The sequence below is a fragment of the Gambusia affinis genome, linkage group LG18 (assembly GCF_019740435.1).
Source record: "Gambusia affinis linkage group LG18, SWU_Gaff_1.0, whole genome shotgun sequence".
Classification (NCBI taxonomy): Eukaryota; Metazoa; Chordata; class Actinopteri; order Cyprinodontiformes; family Poeciliidae; genus Gambusia; species Gambusia affinis.
The window spans coordinates 24,966,062-24,985,978 of record NC_057885.1 but is presented as its reverse complement, the minus strand read 5'-3'; the positions used below and the strand labels follow the sequence as shown (position 1 = coordinate 24,985,978).

General features: G+C 39.4%; 1 protein-coding gene across 1 annotated transcript; it reads right to left on the bottom strand.

Moving 5' to 3' along the window:
- Window positions 1-9,330: 9,330 nt before the first annotated feature.
- Window positions 9,331-19,258, bottom strand: LOC122820831 (tyrosine-protein kinase-like otk). The gene is made up of 5 exons (XM_044098460.1): window positions 18,752-19,258; window positions 17,118-17,462; window positions 13,995-14,330; window positions 10,763-10,992; window positions 9,331-10,723 (listed from the first exon to the last, which is right to left on the bottom strand). The coding sequence occupies exons 1-4, from the start codon at window positions 18,828-18,830 to the stop codon at window positions 10,769-10,771; spliced, it is 984 nt and encodes a 327-aa protein (XP_043954395.1). The 5' UTR covers window positions 18,831-19,258; the 3' UTR covers window positions 9,331-10,723; window positions 10,763-10,768.
- Between the last annotated feature and the right edge of the window lie 659 nt (window positions 19,259-19,917).

Genomic DNA, 19,917 nt, shown 5'->3' with positions numbered 1-19,917 from the left:
ATATATATAAAGTAATATTTATAGATTGTTTGCACTGAAATCTTTAAAGAATGAAACATGAAGATCATAAACCAGAAGAAAAACCATCTTATCAACGAGTCGGTAATAAACTAAAGACAGAAGGAGACGGAGGTCAAAGACTGTTTGGCTTCACTTCCATCTTGTTGCTCTGAAACTTTCTTTCCTTTCAGCTCCACCAACATCACCAGTAACACGTTAACAACCTCAAACCAGTAAAATCTTTACAAAGTTTAGTCTTTTAAATCACCAGCTGCTGATTGTTAATGTCTTTGGAACAATCAGTGAAACTCTCAGCTAAGATGCCTAAACTATTTTTAAAGACAAACTATTCAAATAGTTTCCCATCTTATAAAGTCCATAACAAAACAGTTGAATGTTTCCGTCTTCAGGTTCCTGAAGGAGACCCGGTTCTGTCACAGGCTGATCGTTGCTCTTGGTTTCCACTTTGACCTGAAGGACGAATCCTTTAATTTATGTTTCCAAGAGGCCAGAAGTTTCTTGGTGAGGCGTCATCAACTATGAGCACCACGTCACCAACATGCACGTTTCTGTGTGTCTGTCTGTCTGTCTGTCTGTCTGTCTGTCTGTCTGTCTGTCTGTCTGTCTGTCTGTCTGTCTGTCTGTCTGTCCGTCTGTCTGTCTGTCCGTCTGCGGTTCAGCAGTGGAAACTTATTTACAGCAAGTGAAGAAAATTAAACCAAAACCTCAGAATAAATTTGTTCAAACTGCAGAAAATCCCTCAGTGTGAAACCAAAGCATCACCTTCAGGTTGTTTTCTGTTATTTTGTCTAAAAATATCTTTGAAATAAAATAACTCAAATGATCCAAAAGTTTTTCAGCTTTTTTTTATCATCTTTATTTATAAAAGTTTAAGGTTATTCTCATAATTTTCAGTTTATTCTGAAAAGCTAAAGAAACAGAAACCCAGATGATCTCCTGGTGGTGAATAAGTTAGTTTCTCAGGTTGTGGAAAACGTGGCTCTGGAGGTTTACGGCTCGCTGAAGGCAAGAGAAGAATCTAACTTCTGCAGCAGAACTCACTTTTTCTCTGTTTCCTTCAGCAGATTTTCTCAGTGAGGAGGAAATGATGTGGCTCTGAAACAGATTCAGGATCAAGTTTACATATTTTACTTTAATAAAACAGGTTTTGCATCAACATGCAGTAAATCAGTTCCTTCACCTGTTTCTGTTTTCTCTGACTATCGGTCTGCAGCTGATGTTTTCTGTTCTGACAGCTGAATAAATCACAGCTGGATCGCTCTCTGAAAATCAAAATGCAGAATATTAATCACCACAGTCAGAATAAATCAGCATGATGTTCATGAACCTGAAGAGGAAGATTCATCAGAAAACAGCAGCTTTGTTCCCTTTTTCACACTTCAGATCTTTGAAATAAAAATAACTCAAATGATCCAGAGGTTTTTCAGCTTTTTTAAATAATCTTTATTTATAAAATCAAAGTTTAAAGTTATTCTCATAATTTTAACTTTATTCTGAAAAGCAATAGAAACAAAAACCCAGATGATCTCCTGGTTCAGTTTAAACTGATTATATTTCACTGATTGAAGCTGAAAGGTTTTGCTGTAACTCACATGTTGATGATTTCTGTCTGATTCACATAAAACCCATAAATTGATGATCAATCATTGATATCTGACCAGTCCCAGTGGATCTGGACTCCAGTTCTCCCAGTGACTCTCCTGCATCAGACTGAAGGATTTCACTGGTTCCGGTCCAGTTGGTTCCTCTGAGCTCCAGCTGCAGCTTTAAGAGTCCTTCATGTTTTCACCATCAACCATCATGAGTTAAAGACATCATGTCTGATCAATAATCAATCAATAATTCTGCTGCTTCATGGGATTGAAATAAACAAAGTATTATCTATATTTTATTTAATGTGTTTAATTCTTCCACAATTCTTCAGTAGCTTTAGCAGCAGCTGCTTTAGCAGCATTAGCTTTAGCAGCAGTGGCTTTAGCAGCAGTAGCTTTAGCAGCAGTGGCTTTAGCAACAGTGGCTTTAGCAGCAGTAGCTTTAGCAGCATTAGCGTTAGCAGCAGTAGCTTTAGCAGCAGCGGCTTTAGCAGCATTAGCTTTAGCAGCAGTGGCTTTAGCAGCAGTAGCTTTAGCAGCAGTAGCTTTAGCAGCATTAACTTTAGCAGCAGTAGCTTTAGCAGCAGCGGCTTTAGCAGCATTAGCTTTAGCAGCAGTGGCTTTAGCAGCAGTAGCTTTAGCAGCAGTAGCTTTAGCAGCAGTACCTTTAGCAGCAGTAGCTTTAGCAGCAGTAGCTTTAGCAGCAGTAGCTTTAGCAGCAGCGGCTTTAGCAGCAGCGGCTTTAGCAGCATTAGCTTTAGCAGCAGTGGCTTTAGCAGCATTAGCTTTAGCAGCAGTACTTTAGCAGCATTAGCTTTAGCAGCAGTAGCTTTAGCAGCAGTAGCTTTAGCAGCAGTGGCTTTAGCAGCAGTAGCTTTAGCAGCAGTAGCTTTAGCAGCAGTGGCTTTAGCAGCAGTGGCTTTAGCAGCAGTAGCTTTAGCAGCAGTAGCTTTAGCAGCAGTAGCTTTAGCAGCAGTAGCTTTAGCAGCATGCTAACTTATTCAAACACAGATTTACTGTTTAAACAGATCAACCTGCTGAGACTTTGTGTTTCTGAGTTCAGTCTGGTTGTTTCAGATCCTCTTCATGTTCTTCTTCACATTCATCTGTTTCCTGCAGACATTTCAGGTTGAAACTAAGAAGATCTGTGAGATCTGCAGTTCCTCTGAGTTTCTCCTCCAAACCAAGGATTCAGTGAAATGTTCAGGTTCAGGCAGGTAGAAAACAGGAATGTCCTTAAAGACAGATTCCTCTGATCAAATCAAAGCTGCTAACAGACAAGTTTCATCTTGGAGCCGTTTTGAATGTCGGCTATAAAGAATGAAGATTCACATGAACTAAATGAGAGATTCCTAAATGTATATTTGAGGTTTTAACCAAGAGTTTTAGTTTATTAAAGTCAACATTTCAAGAAGATCTCTCAGGGACAATGACTCTGGACTTTTCATCATCTCAGCTCAACATTTCATTCTGCACAGAACCAGAAGGTCAACATAAAACCGTCTGGCATCAGAACCGTCTTCATTCTCAGCCTGTCCAGCAGCTTATAGCCTCAGCAGGTGATGGTGTGTTTCCAAACACCTGGACCTTCATTCTGCACTCTGCTTTGTTCTTGTCAAGGTTTTTATCTTCATACCAGAGGAAACAGAGATCATCTCTCTGATCCTCTCTGCTGTGACAGCGACCAGTTCTCAGAAACCTCAGCAGATCTCCTATCAGAGTTGCTCCAGTCTGGCATTTAAAGAAACTCCTTCACATGCAGCATGTGGATCCAACAGCACCCTGATCTGTCCTGGTTTATTCAGACACTAAATGTTGGAAGAGCCCAGAGTTCTTGACCTTCTGCTAAAGGGGAGCTGGTTCAGTTTGGTCTTTATCAAGCTGTTCTTTCATTTCTGGCTTTTTCTCCAGTTTAGGTTCTTCATGTTCCTGGTTACTGGGAAGAAGCTCTTGGAGAGTCAAATGGTAAAGTGGCCACCCAGCTGTGATCCTCAGTTTGGTAAACGTCTTTATCCAGAACGCTCAGAAAAGCTTCGTCGTTTACAGACAATCTGGATTTGTTGTCATTTTGGATCTTTCAAACACTGAATGTTTGTGATTCTGCAGATCACAAACATCCAGAAAAAGAGATCAGATGGATCCAGAAGAGCTGCTTGTGACTCCTGATCAACATCAAAACCCGTAGACATTTCATCACACATGGGGCCCAGTTCATCTCCATGAAGGGGCCCAGTTCGTCTCCACCATGGGGCCCAGTTCGTCTCCACCATGGGGCCCAGTTCGTCTCCACCATGGGGCCCAGTTCCTCTCCACCATGGGGCCCAGTTCATCTCCATGAAGGGGCCCAGTTCGTCTCCACCATGGGGCCCAGTTCATCTCCACCATGGGGCCCAGTTCATCTCCATGAAGGGGCCCAGTTCATCTCCATGAAGGGGCCCAGTTCGTCTCCACCATGGGGCCCAGTTCGTCTCCACGGTGGGGCCCAGTTCGTCTCCACGGTGGGGCCCAGTTCAGTGGTGACTGTGTTCATGTTGTCATATTAGCTGAATGATTTCATACGTTCATCCTGCAGCTGGTCAGTGAGTTTGTTCATGAATTCATCTGCTTGAGTCACAATCAGATTCTTTGATCTTTTTGTTGAAATTGAATAAAAACCAAATGAACTTTAAATGCAGTGAAATCTCATTATTTTATAACAACCTTCTCTTTTCTCCTCTCCAGGTCTTTTGTGGCTCTACGGTCCTTAAATGACAGCAGGCTGACAGGAAGGGAAGACATGCGGCAAATGTCCCCGGGTCCGGGAATCGAACCCACGGCGGCGGCGTGGAGAACTCAGGGCCTCCAGATGTGGGTCACTCTGTCCCCTGAAGGGCCCTTCAGGTTCTTCAGGTTCTTCAGGTTCTGGTCGTCGTCTTGTTGCTGGTTGATGTGAATCTCCATCATCATGTCACATCAGGATCAGATTCTCTGGATTTTCAGGCTGCAGAGAAACTTTTCCCATTTATTCCACTGATTTCAGCAACTAACAGGAAGCAGGAAGTGATGTCATCCAAACTGACCCTCTGACCGGTCAGTTCCTGTTGCACACAGCAGATATTAATCCTCCTGTTATGTTTGTTTCTGAGGTCCAGCAATAACTTCGTGTTTATTGATGCTTTAGTGTCAGAAACTGAAAATTCCTCCAAAACATTTTTTATCTGATTATTAACTCCAATATTAACCAGTTCAATCAATATTTGTGTAAATTTATTATTTCTCAGAAATTAAGGATCAATGACAACAACCTACTAATTTACTCATTTGGACATAAAAAGTAGAATTTACATTTTTTATGTCCATTAAAAAAAACTTAGACACAAAAAACAATCATTTCCTTCAAATTGATTTTTCGTAAATTTTTATATTACACTTTATTTTTTTAATGGTTGATTTTTATAATAGAACTTGAGACACACAAACTGTTCAGGGTCAAATTGACCTGCTGATTAAAATAAAATAAATGAGTCATGCAGAGTTTTTATGTTTTCCTCCATTTCTGCTGAGTTTCCACTCAGAGTGGGAGGAGCTTATCCACAGGAAGAGAAAAGATTCACGTCACGATGAATGAACACCTGATGGATCAGTTTACTGCTGAAGTGAAGAGAACAGTGAGGAAGTGTGTGTGTGTGTGTGTGTGTGTGTGTGTGTGTGTGCGTGCGTGCGTGTGTGTGCGTGTGTGTGTGTGTGGTGTGTGTGTGTGTGTGTGTGTGTGTGGTAAAATATGATTCATAGCTACAAGGTAACATAGAATTTGACATTTTTTAATCTTTTTTTGCACTTTAACTTCACTGCCGGGTCAAATTGACCCAAACAGTATCAATGTAAGAAATAAACACAGGGGGTGAAAATGTGCAAAATGAATACATTTTCAGTTTATATGTAGAGTGCATCTATTGAGACAAATAGAAAAAGTTTCATGCAAAAAAATATTTCTAACTATTTAAAAAAAATAAAAAATAAACTTTAAAACGGGTCAATTTGATGTCAGCAGATATTAATCTGACATGAATTTAAAGTTTTTCTGCTGATGTTTGTTTGAGCTGCACCTTGAAAAACTCAGCAGGTGGAAAAACTGGAAACTGGAGTCAAAGAATCAGGAAACAGAAAGAATGTGGAGCAACAGAGACGCCTTCCTGCTGGGAACCAATGAGGAGAGCCGCTTGGATCATGTGACCCAACAGCTGACTGGTAAACCGGGCTGGGTTGGTTCTGGACTCTCAGTCTGATGGGTCTCAGCAGGGAGCCGCTCAGGTGAGATTTACTTTCTGATTGACATGAAGCAGAAGAGAAAATGATTTTATTCAGAAATAAATCTGTTAATCTGTCAGAATAAATATTAATTCACCACCACAGATATTAATGGTGGAAAAGTGATTATTGATTATTAGAGAAAAGTTTCCATGAGTTAAACTGTCGCTGATTGTTTCCTGAATGTCTGATGATCATCTGGAACCGAGAGAAGATCAGAATAAATCTAATTATTTAAGCATTTATAGATTCTATAAAATATGATTGAGAATCATTTGTTATCTAAAATGGAACCAGTCAGAAGATTTGATCTGTTCCAGATTAAAGAGTCCAGTATTCAGACCAGTTCTCCCAGTTCTGATCCAAAACCTGTTAAAGGATCTTTTGTTCCTATTGGATCATTTGTTTATGCAAAACCAGATTCTGTTTCATTTGGTAACCAAACAGAAAGCAGGTCCAGTTCCTGGGAAAATCCTCACAAAATGTGGAAGTGAGAAAGTTCTGCTTCTGTTTGGTTCTTTCATTCACATGGAACCAGAACCGACGAGGTTCTGATGGGTCCTGATGGGTCCCAGTCTGAGGTTCTGATGGGTCCCAGTCTGAGGTTCTGATGGGTTCTGATGGGTCCAGTTGTTTTGGGTCCAGTCAGACCAACATGTAAATAAGGACACCCTGCATGTCCTCGTTTCCTCCTTCATGCTTCAGTCCAACTGTAAATAATCAGATGTTGGTTCAACAGATAAAATCTGATTTCTTCAGGCTGAACTGTTTTCACTAAATATCATTTTTTAAAAGCTTTGATGATGTCGGCCGGCAGAAAGTCGTCTATATTGAAACCTGGTTGTCATGGTGACCAGTTGTGGGATCATTTGTTTTCTAACCACTTTCTGTTTCTTGAGGAAATGATGAGTCGGCTGTCAGACATTTTGTGACCATAGAAACTTTTCTAACTTTCCTGCTTTTATTTAAATTCAACTTTTAGTTTTCAGTTAAACCATTTCATTTAGAAAACGGTGTGACTCTGACTGTTAAAACAAACTAAGTTTTTCAGTCCATATAAACTCAACTAAGACAAACATTAAACTATTTTAATTTTAAAATCAGTAAAAACAGAAACTATAAAAGTTTCAACATAAAATAAACTTTATTTTCCCAGTTTGTTGAGCAGACATCAGTAAAAACATCAAAGTAAAATATTTATCTAAATATAATCAGATAAACTTTCTGTGTGAAGTAACAAGAAGCAGCTGATTTAAAAATTATTTCATTTATTGTCATCAGAAGGTTCAATAGATTTTAATTTGACAAACCAACTACAGTTTCTGGGATATTTCTCCTGCAGTTCTCCACTCTGTCCACCAGGTGGTGTTTGTTCTTTCAGGTGAGTCAGCAAGAGCCCAGATGTGTTCAGGTTAAAGGTGATTAGAGAGATCAGTGGTTCAATGTCTGGAAAGTTTTCAGTCTTTTATTGTTTTAGAGACAAAAGCTGCTGATCAGGTTTAAACTTTCAGCCAATCAATCAATCAATCAATCAATCAATCAATCAATCAATCAATCAATCAATCAATCAGGTTTAAACTCTTTCAGCCAATCAGCTGCTTCTCTTTGTTTCAAGGACGAAAGGAGAAACTCGGAGTTTCAGCTGCGGTTCAGTGAACGTTCCTCAATCCGACCGACCAGAAGAACCGGTTCCTGATCTCATGATGTTTACAGCTGATAGTAAAACTGCTGATCAGGCATTTAATGTTTGAACTGAAAACATTAAAAAGTTCATTTCATGTTGATCAGATGGTTTAAATGTTTACGTTTTTCTTTCCTCTCCTGTAAAGTTCAGTTTGTGATTCATGAGGTTTTCATTCAGGGTGTGAGGATCCGGCCCGGTCCAGAGAGCAGCGGTCCGTTGGATCCGTTGGATCCGTTGGATCCGTTTAACTTTGTGTTTCTCCTGCAGGTCAGATGAAGATCTCAGCTGATCCTGGACTCTGAGCTGCTGGGATCAAATCCTCAGACATGAGCTGCAGTCAGAGTCTGATCCTCTGCAGAGATCAGATGGATCCAGAAAACCAGATGGAGAACCGAGACGGTCTCTGGTTCTGGTTCTGACTGATGATGGAGGAACCCAGAACAGAACCTGGTCCAATCAGCATCCTCCACCTGATGGAGCTCCTCCCCCTCAACAGGTTTGTTGCTCTGGTTCTGGTTTTATCTAGATAAATGTTGGCTTTACTGTGTATGGGAAGTTCATTTAAAGAAAATACATTTTGTTTTTTTAATTTAGACAAAAAACTAAATGTGAAATTAAACCAGCATGAAGAAAAAAACATGAACTGGAGTTGAACTGAAGATGCTGTTTGTTACAGCAGGTGATTAACGGATGGTGTAAAAAATAATCTGCCTTTAAAACAAACTGAACTTTTCCTCTTTCACATTTTATGTCAAAATCTGGTGATATTGATCCATCCTGATAAATCCACAACCAACAGAACCAAAGCCGGTTCAGCCAATCAGCTCTCTAGATAGATAGCTAGCTTACAAAGCTACATAGCTAGCCAGATAAATTAATGAATGGTTTTTTAAGTTGCTTCATTTTCTGTTAATTATTTAACAAATAATAAAGTAAAAAGTTCAGAACTTTGTACTCATGCAGTTCTCTCTCTGAAACAGCAGGGGGCGGTAAAGACTCCAGAATCTATAAACTTATTTTCAGTTTTCTGACAGTTTAGAAACAGAAACGTTTAAATCTTTGAAGTTTGTTTTTTCTTGCTGATGTAAGAAGTATTTTTAAATTGTCTTGATGATGTCATAATGCATTATGTGACAGTAAACAGAAACAGACTGTTGTTATGTTCTGATCCAGTTATTGTTCAGTTAGTTTACAGATCCTGGATGTGACCTTTACTCAAGGTCAGGGATCCTCACGTTCTAAGAGCAGATTGGACGATCTGACCTTTGACCTGCTGGTCATGGATTTAGATTCTGGGTTATTTTATTAGTTTTGGAAACAAAATGGCTGAAAAAACCCTCAAATATTTCCTTAAACATTAAATATATATCAGAGGTTTATTATATATTTTTATGATTAACAGTATTTAATGACCTAAAACAGAAATAATTCATAAAATCAGTTACTTTAGGAAAAATGTTCAAATATTTTAATTAAAAATCAACTTAATAACTTTGATAATAAAGTGACAGTTATGAAACAATTTGCATAATTTTTGATTTTAAAATAATCTGGTCAAATTAATGACAGATTAAACCTGAGCTGATTTTGTAATAAAGTTCTAAGTGAACCAAGCAGCTTCTCTCCCACTTTCATCAAATGGAATAAAATCAAACTGAAACGTTTTGCATGGAAACATTTTGAAGAAAATCCAGAATTTCTGCAAAGAAGAAACATTTTAAACAAAACGACGGATTTAAAGGACGGTAAGTTTGAGTTTTATGATTTTAATAAACAGGATTGATGTGAACCAGCTGAACATCATGTGGAGTGATTTCTGCTGTCTGAACATGTTGGTTGATCTGCTGACCTGATGATTCAACAATCTGACCTGCAGGGATTTTACAACTTATTACAATAAAGATCCAAACCCAGAAAATTTATTGTTATAATTTATTTATTGTTATAATTTATTTATTGTTATAATTTATTTATTGTTCTGATTTATTTATTGTTATAATTTATTTATTGTTATAATTTATTTATTGTTCTGATTTATTTATTGTTATAATTTATTTATTGTTATAATTTATTTATTGTTATAATTTATTTATTGTTCTGATTTATTTATTGTTATAATTTATTTATTGTTATAATTTATTTATTGTTATAATTTATTTATTGTTCTGATTGGACACTGAGTCCAGAACCAGGAACACGATCAGACACAAATCAAACCACCTGGTAGTAAAGACAGGAAACTGAGACTGAAGCAACATTCATGCAGCTTTAAGTAACAGCAACAGGATCAGACACTGAAACCATTGAAACCAGTATAACCAGTGAAACCTGTATAACCAGTAAAACCAGTGAAATGTTTCTGCTTTGACTGGAGAAATGCTGTAAATATCAGAAATGTAATAAATGAAATAAATGTAATAAATGAAATAAATGAAATGCTTTAGATGCTTCCAGGAGGAACATTTAACACAAACAGTTTATAATAAAATATAAAATCTATCTCATATTTAATAAGACAGAATAAATGTGCAGATGAAACTTTTTGTCAGATTAAAAGTATATTTTGAAAATTCATATTTCTGCATTAAAAGTTATTTATTGTTCTGATTAATATTAATCTTCAATGTGTTTTCACTAAAATCACAATGAACAAAAATAAAAAACTTCAATCAGTTTAATCTGTTTCTGTTTCACTTTTTGAACTGAGTTTCTGAAAAAATGAACTTTTCAATAATATTCCAGGTTATTGAATATGACTGTATATGAGGATGGAACAAGATTCTTGTGAAAATCAGTTTTTGTTTCCAAGTGAGATCCATCCTGAATAAATAAATCAAATAAAAGCCTCCGTCTCTTTAAGCAGCTCAGTAACAGAAACAGAAAATAAAAACATTTTAAATCCACAAGAAACGTCTAAAAGTCACAAACTGTCAGCAGATCCTGACAATAACCTGCAGCTTCACTCAGTTTCTGTAATAATGAAGCATTCGGTCCAGTTTGGACGGGTTCTGGAACGGATCGGTTCTGTAATGGTTCTGTAACGGTTCTGTAACGGTTCTGTAACGGCCTGGTTTGGTTCTGGTGAAGGACAGAACCAGCTGATACCAGTTTGGGTTTCCTCTGGTTCCGATGAAAACAGTCTGTGATTCATGATGAAGGTTCTGGATCCATCAAACTGGACTCACTAATCAGCTGGTTGGTTCTGACCCGTTAAAGGCTGCTCAGCTTGAAGTGGTTCTTCAGAACTCTGGTTTGACTTTGGACTCAAACACAAAGGTTTTTTACAGATCCAATAAACAAAAATACCTAAAGCTACAGAAACCATCAGACCAATCAGACCAACCACCACATAAATCCACAGATTCCTCCGACCAGCAGGTCCGTCTCGGTTCCGTCCATCCGGTTCCCCTGCAGAACAGAACCAGCTGTTAGTTTGATGTTCAGGTAGAAAACGACTGAAGATCCTCATCTGATTTCTGGACTCTAAACTAAAACATCTTTAGAAAACATCAGGAAGAAAGGTGGTGATGTAAAAACTTAAAGCTACATTTTCAATATATCGCCATGGCAACACAATCCTTGTATAACCTGCTGCTAGCAGCTTTTCTATTGTCAACCTGAAGATTTTATTGTCTTAAACTTTTATCACAGCAGAAAAAATGAAGTTGGAGGAGAAGTTTATGACTAACAATGAAACATTATTTCAAAATGTTTGTTTTGGTTTTTTGCTGTAAAGTTTTAAAAATCTAGATTGTGTGGATATTATCTTGTTTAAAAATCAATAGCCAATAATAAGGTATCAGGGCATTTATTAATAAATTATATTTATAATAATGGATTAAATTGGTGAAGAAAATGGCTGAATGAGGACAAATTAGCACTGAGGCTAAATAAAAACCACAGGATGAAGGAAGGCTAACTGGAAAGTTACATAGTAGCTGCAGTGAAAGGTGGGAACAAGATGGCGGACGGCGCTGCGTGGTGACATCATCATCCTTGAAAAGTGGCGTCAGGTTGAACAAAGGTCAACGGATGCAGCTAAAGGTCACTCTGCCGTTAGCGTTAGCAGCCAGGAACAGGAGATGCAGCCTGGTGAGTCTTTAGATGAAAAGTTTTCACAGGTTCAGGAATTAAAGAGTCGATGTTTCTGTTTTATGACGTCGTTGATTCATTGAGGGACTTTGATGAAACCAGCGCCACCTTCTGACAGGAAGAGGGAGCTCATGGGAGCTGTGTCCTCTTGGAGTCCAGTAATCTGATTACTGGGTCCTCTTGGAGTCCAGTAATCTGATTACTGGGTCCTCTTGGAGTCCAGTAATCTGATTACTGGGTCCTCTTGGAGTCCAGTAATCTGATTACTGGGTCCTCTTGGAGTCCAGTAATCTGATTACTGGGTCCACTTGGAGTCCAGTAATCTGATTACTGGTACTCTGCTGGTCTTGTTGGGCCTGTGGTCCAGTACAGCTGGGAGTTTGTCTGCTGATGGAGGACTGACCACTTTTTATTGGCTTTGGTTTTGTCTTTCATGGCCACCTCTCTATCTGACCTCAGTCACATGACCTCATGTCCAGGTCACCTGACCCTGAGGGTTTGGGATCCTGGAGGTTGCTGTGTTAGCTGAGGTGTTAGCATGCTAACGTTAGCATGCTAACTTTGCTTCCTTTTGGTTCATCGGTCAGGTTAATGTCAGCGTCTCTTGACTCTGTGAAGAATGTTGTTGTTGGCTGGACCTTTAGGTATTGTATGGCATCAATTCATTTTCCACAGTGACCTGATGGAGTGTCAGGACATGCAGTCCTCTGGTATGTCTGATCAGGTCAGGATAGCACCAGCTGCTACTGGTTAACGGACGGGGCCAGATTCTCCTGCAGACTGGTTGATCATGGTAAGAACAGAACCTGGAACCACTTCATGGTTCATCCTGGAGGATCCAGGACTAGATCTCATCCTGCAGGGACTCAGACTGTTGGATGGTCCCAGTTGGTCCCACTTTCATGTTTCCAGAGGTTCTTCTTTCAGTGCACAAAGAAAAAGGAAGGTCTGTCACTTGACCAGCTAACTGAAGATGATCTCACTTTGTTTCTGCAGAGCTTCAGGATTCCTGCCATGCAGAATTTCACCTGAAGGCCAGTTCTTGTCTCTGATATCCTTTTAAAGCTCTATGATGTCACAGGGACCCGTCTTTACTAGAATCTCCCTCAACCAAAGATGTTTGTTTTACAGCGAGCTGTGAAGAGCTGGGCCTTCTGGGATTCAGAGTTTTTCACCAATCCCTTTGTCCTCTGGTCTGGAATCTGGATCAGGCCACTATCAGTCCTTGGTTCTGTCATCGTTGGGTCCAAACACACATTCTTCTACCTCACTGACTTTTGCTCATTTCACAGGAATTGTTGTCATCCATCCTTTCCAGCCTGGTGTCCCTCAGGGTTGTGGGAGGACTGGTGTCAATCTCCATCAGTCATTGGATCATGGGTTTTGCACACATCTGTTATTTTTAACAGATTGTAGCTTCTTCTCAATATGTGAAGCAGAAAATATTTCAGTGTAAAACAGAGTTGAGGTGACCTTTATGTTGGTCTTTAAATGTGGCTCATGGTTGTAACCGGATGGTGTATTAGTTGAAAACAGTTTTTACATGAAATAGCTGTAAATTCCCATCCGTTTCTGGCTCTTGAATGCATCTTTGCCCCGTTTCCCCACCTTCACTTCCGGTTCACAGCATTGTTGGCTCATTAGTGTAAATAGGAACCAGGTGAGTCCACCAAGCCATGAGTGTCAGGTCTGTTGTTGTGCAGTTGGATCTCAGTTGGATGAGCGCCGTGCTGGTCGGGAAGCTGCACCAGTAACATCCATCCATTTATATCAATGCTGCTGCCTCTGTCCTTCACTTCCTGCTACTCACCACTAGGTGTCAGGTTACATTGTGCTGCATTCAATGTTGTAGGAAAAATGAGATTCATGCGCTCAATGTCTGATTTCCCACAACTATTTATTGAATTCATAGTCACCAGCTGGGAGGCAACAGGGGTGGCATGGCTCTCAGTTGGGATGGTAACGCCCCCCCCCCCCATTGCCACCCAGTAGATCCGCCCCTGATTGAATCAACTGGAATTGAACAGGAAGGCAACAGCCAGACTAAGTCTTCAAACAAACCCTAAAGTCTTTGATGTCCAAGACAGACAACATCGAAAAGTAGTTTCCAGTACTACAACACTGGAATTGGTTACCATGGTGATATATTTAAGTTAACATCTATTTCTGGAAGAGAAAACTAGAATTATTTTCCAATTTGAGAGTTAAACTGAACTCAGAGGTTTCAGATAATAAACCTTCTGGACTCTCTGATGTTTCACTCTGAAATCACCAAACAGCTTTTAGCTGAAATGAGAAACAAAAAAACATTAACTTACCTGGAGACGTTACTATCAGATTGATGATGGTTTTCCTCTGGCTGTTTGTTTCTGTTTGAACGATTCGACATTCATAAGCTCCTCTGTCGTCAGTCGTCACGTTCTTCAGAACCAAAGACACGTTTCCATCCTTCATCTGTCTGTCCTGCAGATCCACTCGGTCCTTAAACATCACATGCTGGTTTTCTAGATCAATCTTGTCATTTCTGTACAGAAGAAGATATTCTGACCCCAGATCAGATCTCCTCCACTCAACAAATGCAACAGGTTTATTATCAGGAGATCTGCAGGGCAGAAATGTGTCCTGTCCAGTTTGAGCTGTGATGTTTTTCTGATCTGTAAGAGGAAACAGAGCAGAGAGGTCAAAGGTCATTTATTGATTTACCAAAGGAACCTACAGAGTTTCTTCCTTTAACATCAGAACAGTGATGCTACAAAGATCATAACATGAAGGTTTTCATTTATCCATACAGAGCAGAAAGGACTACAACTCCCAGAATGCAGTGAGAGTGAAACCTGAGAGGATCAGGAAGAAGATACTGATTTATTTTACTGTTGAAGACAAAACATGTTTTTACATGAAGATATTTTCTACTGAAGCAGCTCTAGACTGTTGAACACATTAAAATATGAAAATGATCAATTAAAAGCAGTAAACATTTAGAAATAATCAAAAAGGAGTTATTCTGAACAGGATGTTGAAACAATTGATACAAACCACAAAACCTGATTGATAACCTGCAAAAACAACTTATTGATCAAAACAGATAGTTCTATAAATAATTATGTTTTTGTGTCATTGGATGAAAAGTTCTGATACAATGTTTATGTCCAATAAAGATCAATGGATCAGTCCTGTTTCTGTTCTGAAGGTTCATTATTGATCCTTTTTCTGAAGCTGAACATCCAGATTGGTGACGTCTAAAGGGCCCAAAACAGTTCAGATCAATTTGATGATCAGGAGAATATTGATCAGAGAATGGCTTCAAAACAAATGAACTACAAATCCAAACAGTAATAAACTCCTTCTAATGATTCTTCCACAGCAAACAGAATCATCCTGATTATAAAGGTCAGTTTCCTCTAGAAAATCTGACCTCTGATGTTTTTAAGTGTTTGGATCAGAAAACAGCCCAAAAATAACTTTGATCAAACAGCCACACAGGTTGAGTCCTGGTTCCAGATTACATTTTATTCACTAGATTTGATTTGATTCTTTAATCCCACTGGAAACTGGTTGATTGTTGAGCCTCAGTTTTTCACCAGTAAAGATAAATATTGAATTATTTCTCCTGTCAGGGGCCGGGGCCCCACAAAGCCTGTGTGCTCCGGGAGAGCAAAGGGCTAGCTCCGGCCCTGGAGGAGGAGCCACCAGAACCGGACCGTCTCAATGTCTTTAACGGTCTTTAAGGTCCAACAGGCTTCAGTCAGACGGTTCAACTCCTGGATTCACTGGTTGTGATGATCCAGTCTGTTTACTGTGAACGAACTAACTGGTCCCTAAACTATGACCAGGATTATCATCGTTACGTCAACATGTGTCTCCGTGGATAGCATCACTTTAACTATCGATGGATCTCTGATCAGAATAACTTTCAATCTGAAGTTTTCCTCCAGAAACTCGCCTGTAGAGACAGAAGAGATGAAGATGAAGATGATGAAGTTCAGGACCGAAAACAATGAAGTAGCTGCTACAGAATCCATTTCCGGGTTTCAATCCACCGTCAGTTTCTCGTATTTCTCTCACCGCGACATTACATAGAAACAACAAAACACCAGAAGATTCTCTTTAAACATTAAACCTTATTATATTTGCTGTTTGTCGGCCAATAATCAATAAAATATCAAATATTCGGAAACACCGATAATCCACGAGCTGCGACAGAAAACAGGAAGAAGGAGGAGCGGAAGGGCGATGAGAAGAACTGTTCATCTGAGTGAACTGAACCTGTCGGATCAGTGATCCGTTCACCGGATCACTCAGTTCATTGGTTCAGAACAGCGCCTCCTCCAGTCATATCTGGGTACTGATCTGTTCATGCTGACATGTTGTCACTGCAGCAGCGAGTCGCTCTCCGTTTCCTTCAAGCAACACAGATCAACACACACACTCTGGATCAAACACACACACACCGTATCAAACACACACACTCTGTATCAAACACACACACTCTGTATCAAACACACACACTCCGAATCAAACACACACACTCCGAATCATACACACACTCTCCGGATCAAACACACACACTCCGAATCAAACACACACACTCCGGATCAAACACACACTCTGGATGAAACACACACACTCTGTATCAAACACACACACTCCGGATCAAACACACACACTCCGGATCAAACACACACTCTGTATCAAACACACACACTCTGTATCAAACACACACACTCTGTATCAAACACACACACCCCGTATAAAACACACACACTCCGTATCAAACACACACACTCTGGTCTCCATGATCTTAACAAACTTTGGTAGAAAATAATCAATCAGAGGAAACAAGATAGAAAATAAATCAAGTCTAAAAGTTCTTGGTATTCATAGTTTTTCTCTATTTGCTTTTTGTTTATTTCTATTATTTCTTGTTTTAACATCAACCAGACATTTAGTCACATTAAATGTTCTTGTTTATTTGACAGACTGAAAATGAATTTCACTCAGTTAAAATTTACCTTTAGCATCATAAGAAGTATTTACTTTGCATTAAGGGTAGTTTTGTGTATTTTCTAGCCATGTAGTTTCATTTTATAGCAAAATCAAGTAACCATGTTACCTTCACTCCTTATAAAATATAACTTAAAAGAAATTTAAGTTGTAATTTAACTCATTGAAATTGGGCCTCTGTCTCTTTAAAAACTCCTGCTGTTTCTGAAACTCCGCCTCCAGGAAGTCATTACAACATGGATCCTCTATTAACTCTTTAACAGTTTTACCAGTGATGCTCTGAGCAGCAGCTCCTATAATGAGCTCAGCAGGTCCAGCAGATGCTTGCTAATTGCTGCTGGCTAGTTTGAAGGAGCTGAGCAGGAGAGAGGAGGCAGAAACTTGGAAACTTCTGATGAGTGAAGGTAAATGTTTTACACAGACAGACATCAACTCACCTGGAGGAGGAAGAACATCCAGGTTGATGATGACCATGGTCTTCCTCAGGCTGTTTGTTTCTGTCTGAATGATTCGACATTCATAAGCTCCTCTGTCGTCAGTCGTCACGTTCTTCAGAACCAAAGACACGTTTCCATCCTTCATCTGTCTGTCCTGCAGATCCACTCGGTCCTTAAACATCACATGCTGGTTTTCTAGATCAAGTTGATCATTTCTGTAAAGAAGAAGATATTCTGACCCCAGATCAGATCTGATCCACTCAACAAATGCAACAGGTTTATTATCAGGAGATCTGCAGGGCAGAAATGTGTCCTGTCCAGTTTGAGCTGTGATGTTTGTCTGATCTGTAGGAGGAAACAGAGCAGAGAGGTCAAAGGTCATTTATTGATTTACCAAAGGAACCTACAGAGTTTCTTCCTTTAACATCAGAACAGTGATGCTACAAAGATCATAACATGAAGGTTTTCATTTATCCATACAGAGCAGAAAGGACTACAACTCCCAGAATGCAGTGAGAGTGAAACCTGAGAGGATCAGGAAGAAGATACTGATTTATTTTACTGTTGAAGACAAAACATGTTTTTACATGAAGATATTTTCTACTGAAGCAGCTCTAGACTGTTGAACACATTAAAATATGAAAACGATCAATAAAAAGCAGTAAACATTTAGAAATAATCAAAAAGGAGTTATTCTGAACAGGATGTTGAAACAATTGATACAAACCACAAAACCTGATTGATAACCTGCAAAAACAACTTATTGATCAAAACAGATAGTTCTATAAATAATTATGTTTTTGTGTCATTGAATGAAAAGTTCTGATACAATGTTTATGTCCAATAAAGATCAATGGATCAGTCCTGTTTCTGTTCTGAAGGTTCATTATTGATCCTTTTTCTGAAGCTGAACATCCAGATTGGTGACGTCTAAAGGGCCCAAAACAGTTCAGATCAATTTGATGATCAGGAGAATATTGATCAGAGAATGGCTTCAAAACAAATGAACTACAAACCCAAACAGTAATAAACTCCTTCTAATGATTCTTCCACAGCGAACAGAATCATCCTGATTATAAAGGTCAGTTTCCTCTAGAAAATCTGACCTCTGATGTTTTTAAGTGTTTGGATCAGAAAACAGCCCAAAAATAACTTTGATCAAACAGCCTCACAGGTTGAGTCCTGGTTCCAGATTACATTTTATTGACTAGATTTGATTTGATTCTTTAATCCCACTGGAAACTGGTTGATTGTTGAGCCTCAGTTTTTCACCAGTAAAGATAAATATTGAATTATTTCTCCTGTCAGGGGCCGGGGCCCCACAAAGCCTGTGTGCTCCGGGAGAGCAAAGGGCTAGCTCCGGCCCTGGAGGAGGAGCCACCAGAACCGGACCGTCTCAATGTCTTTAACGGTCTTTAAGGTCCAACAGGCTTCAGTCAGACGGTTCAACTCCTGGATTCACTGGTTGTGATGATCCAGTCTGTTTACTGTGAACGAACTAACTGGTCCCTAAACTATGACCAGGATTATCATCGTTACGTCAACATGTGTCTCCGTGGATAGCATCACTTTAACTATCGATGGATCTCTGATCAGAATAACTTTCAATCTGAAGTTTTCCTCCAGAAACTCGCCTGTAGAGACAGAAGAGATGAAGATGAAGATGATGAAGTTCAGGACCGAAAACAATGAAGTAGCTGCTACAGAATCCATTTCCGGGTTTCAATCCACCGTCAGTTTCTCGTATTTCTCTCACCGCGACATTACATAGAAACAACAAAACACCAGAAGATTCTCTTTAAACATTAAACCTTATTATATTTGCTGTTTGTCGGCCAATAATCAATAAAATATCAAATATTCGGAAACACCGATAATCCACGAGCTGCGACAGAAAACAGGAAGAAGGAGGAGCGGAAGGGCGATGAGAAGAACTGTTCATCTGAGTGAACTGAACTTATCGGATCAGTGATCCGTTCACTGGATCACTCAGTTCATTGGTTCAGAACAGCGCCTCCTCCAGTCCAATCTGGGTACTGATCTGTTCATGCTGACATGTTGCCACTCCAGCAGCGAGTCGCTCTCCGTTTCCTTCAAGCAACACAGATCAACACACACACACCGGATCAAACACACACACTCCGTATCAAACACACACACTCTGTATCAAACACACACACTCTGTTTCAAACACACACACACTCCGGATCAACACACACACACTCCGGATCAACACACACACACTCCGGATCAACACACACACTCCGTATCAAACACACACACTCTGGTCTCCATGATCTGAACAGACTTTGGTAGAAAATAATCACTCAGAGGAAACAAGATAGAAAATAAATCTAGTCTAAAAGTTCTTGGTATTCATAGTTTTTCTCTATTTGGTTTTTGTTTATTTGTATTATTTCTTGTTTTAACAACAACCAGACATTTAGTTTCTTTGTCTTTGTGAAACAGACACTTGTTTCCTCTGCTCCCTCCCTGACCTCCTTGCTCTGTTTTTGTGATTTTTTTCTATAATTTTGGAGCCTTTCTTTGCACATCCTCCAAATCTACAAATTATGGATCTGGTCTACTGGTCTTTCAATGCAATTGATAAAATTGTCTAGAGGAAAAGTCTGGGCAGAGGAGAGCCTCTTGTCCTGCAGGATTCACCTGGATATCTTCAGAACAGGATTTCTGCTGTTTGGAGCTTGCAGATTCCTGGATTATCGATAAATTTGTGACGGACTTGGCCGAACTAGCGAACACTCAGACTGTTGGTGTGGACAGAGACACAAGTTGGATG

Excerpts from the sequence above, each read along its gene's own strand:
- LOC122820831 (XM_044098460.1), bottom strand. The coding sequence starts at position 18,830 with ATGGATTCTGTAGCAGCTACTTCATTGTTTTCGGTCCTGAACTTCATC. Across the intron at positions 17,463-18,751 it reads CATCTCTTCTGTCTCTACAG|ATCAGACAAACATCACAGCT; the intron begins GCGAGTTTCTGG and ends TTCCTCCTACAG. Across the intron at positions 10,993-13,994 it reads TCTGATAGTAACGTCTCCAG|GGGAACCGGATGGACGGAAC; the intron begins GTAAGTTAATGT and ends TCTGTTCTGCAG.